The sequence below is a fragment of the Plasmodium gonderi genome (assembly GCF_002157705.1).
Source record: "Plasmodium gonderi DNA, contig: Pgo-contig_216, whole genome shotgun sequence".
In the NCBI taxonomy this organism is placed as follows: domain Eukaryota; phylum Apicomplexa; class Aconoidasida; order Haemosporida; family Plasmodiidae; genus Plasmodium; species Plasmodium gonderi.
Genome location: NW_021629132.1, coordinates 1 through 2,513, shown reverse-complemented (window position 1 = coordinate 2,513; position 2,513 = coordinate 1). Strand labels below are relative to the sequence as shown.

The 2,513-nt window shown below is 19.9% G+C and overlaps 1 protein-coding gene across 1 annotated transcript; it reads left to right on the top strand.

Annotated features, from left to right (window-relative positions):
* Positions 1-1,150, top strand: PGO_002050 (variable surface protein; the record flags this gene model as incomplete). Its single annotated transcript, XM_028691059.1, has 3 exons — positions 1-30; positions 168-896; positions 1,004-1,150. 3 exons carry the CDS (start codon positions 1-3, stop codon positions 1,148-1,150), a joined length of 906 nt encoding a protein of 301 aa, XP_028546860.1.
* Between the last annotated feature and the right edge of the window lie 1,363 nt (positions 1,151-2,513).

Below are 2,513 nucleotides of genomic sequence, written 5' to 3'. Positions count from 1 at the left end.
ATGTCTCCCAAATTAAGTGGAAAAGAATACGTAAGTTACAATTTTTAATATGAGTTATAGTTTATATTATCTAATTTAATTATATTGAAATGAATAAAAACATAGGAATAAAATCTTTTTTACAAATATTATTTCAATATTTTCTTTATTATGATTTTTATTTTTAGTTCGATTTTAAGAACATATTTCCTGCATGTTATGATGATTTTAATGCTAATATAATTAATGATTCGTCTTTCGATAATCACACAATTAAAAATACTTGTAATGGTATTACAAATCATTTAAAGATTAATCAAAATACAAGGTCCATTTTTAAATCAGATTGTAGATATCTTATTTTGTATTTAGATTATATAGAAAAAAATGAATTCACTGTTGATATAAAAGCATATTGTAAATATTTTAATTACAAACTAAAAGAAATACTAGAATTATATAAATGCTCTTTCAAAGATACTAAAAATGTCTACGAAAAAATGATATCTATAGGAAATAATAGTCAACATAAAAAAGTAGCTAATATATGTATAACTGATTTTGAAGATCTAGATGAAGGAAACTTTAACGTTTTGCATAAACTGAATGAACTATATTATACATTTAGAAGTAAGTCTAATACATGCATTTCCAACAGTGATTGTTTTAAAAGTTATATACAATTATCGGATATATGTGATCAAGGAAAAAATAAGAGTTTATGTGAATTATTAAATAAATTTAAAAAGGAAAATATGAAATATATGAAGAATGCAGAATCAAAAGAAGAATCTCCTACAGTATCGTATCATTCATATGTGATATCTGCACGTACTATTATTTTAACATTATTTATTATATCTTTTACAATATTAATGATTATATTCTTCCTGTATAAAGTTAAATATAATATTAACGTTTTTAATACATAACTGAATTTCAATTTATATTATGCGTTAATATGAAAAAATTATATAAATTACATAGCTGATTCATACGTATAAAATTATATCTATGTCATCAGTATACTTCTTATAGATCATTTTTACAACAAATACTATGGATGTTCAGGAGAACGTTGAATAAAAAAAATAAAGATAACCTCAAAATAATGCATTCATTTGAATTAACATACAATAATTTAATTGATAATAATTATCAAATAGATTAAATATAATAAGACAGCATCTAAAATATTTGTTATTACAACCAATGTACTCAACATCGTTGCATTTAGGCAAAAAAATTAAATGAATGAGTTATTTTACTAAAGAAAAAGAAAATATATGCAGAAAAGGAGAAAAAATTTTAACAATAAAAAAATTATAAAAAAATGATAATTATTTGATAATTCGGGAAAATATATGGAATATAAAATTTGGCACATACATATAGTAAACAACATTTATAGTGTCCATTATAAATTACAAACAAAATATAATATATAAATATAAGAAATAATTATTATATATTATTGCTACTAATTTAAATATAGACCCATTACAATTAGAAGCATCAACTGTTTTCTTAGGACTCATCTTTTATATAAAGAAATTTTTTTTTATATATAATTAAAAGAAGAAATGAAATTACATATATAAAAAAAAAAATATAAAATACATATATACTGACTAAATTTATGTGTAACATATTAGAGGATGAGATATGAAAAGCTTACATAAATAGAATGGTAAATTTTATTATTTATATTCTAAATAATTCATCTATATCTTCAATGGAATAAGATTTCACCAAGAATATAAATTCCTGTTTAATGTACATATAAATAAAATTTTTTACTTTTATATAATTAATACTGAACTACTATTAAATATTTCTATAGGACTTAAGTAATTTATGTATTGAGTATTTTAATGACAAATAATGAAAACATGCATATAAAATTCAATACAAACTGGTTATTCTATATTTGACACACAATACCAGTAATGCATTAAATAATACTTGTAATAGCATTATGTTATTATATTCATAAATTTACTTTTGCAGATTAGTTTATTTAATGTATATATTCTTTTGTAATAATTAGAAATGTTATTTAAACATATTTTTTATATCCCAAATTAGAACTAATCTAAAAATATATATCGATATTATATGACAATATTAAAAATATATATATATGTTAATCTAATAAATATACCTTATCTAATATTACTGAATAACCCAAATAAAAAATAAGTACCAATACTGATAAGAGTAGATTATGAGTATAATGCATCTTAAACGTAAATAGTATTGTTACTTTATAAGTTATATAATTATAAAATTTAACAATCTACTATACAAAAGTTATTCACCGAAAATGAATAACTTTGTTTAGCATATAGAAAGAGAGATACTTTTTTACTGTATAGAAAATTAAATTTACCACATGAATAAATAAGAACTTCTAATTATTTTATATTATGATAAAATAAGAAATAAATGTATTCAATAATAATGTTACATAAGCACATGTAATTTATAAGAGTGGAGATCACCAGGCCAACAAATAAAAATAGTATATATTA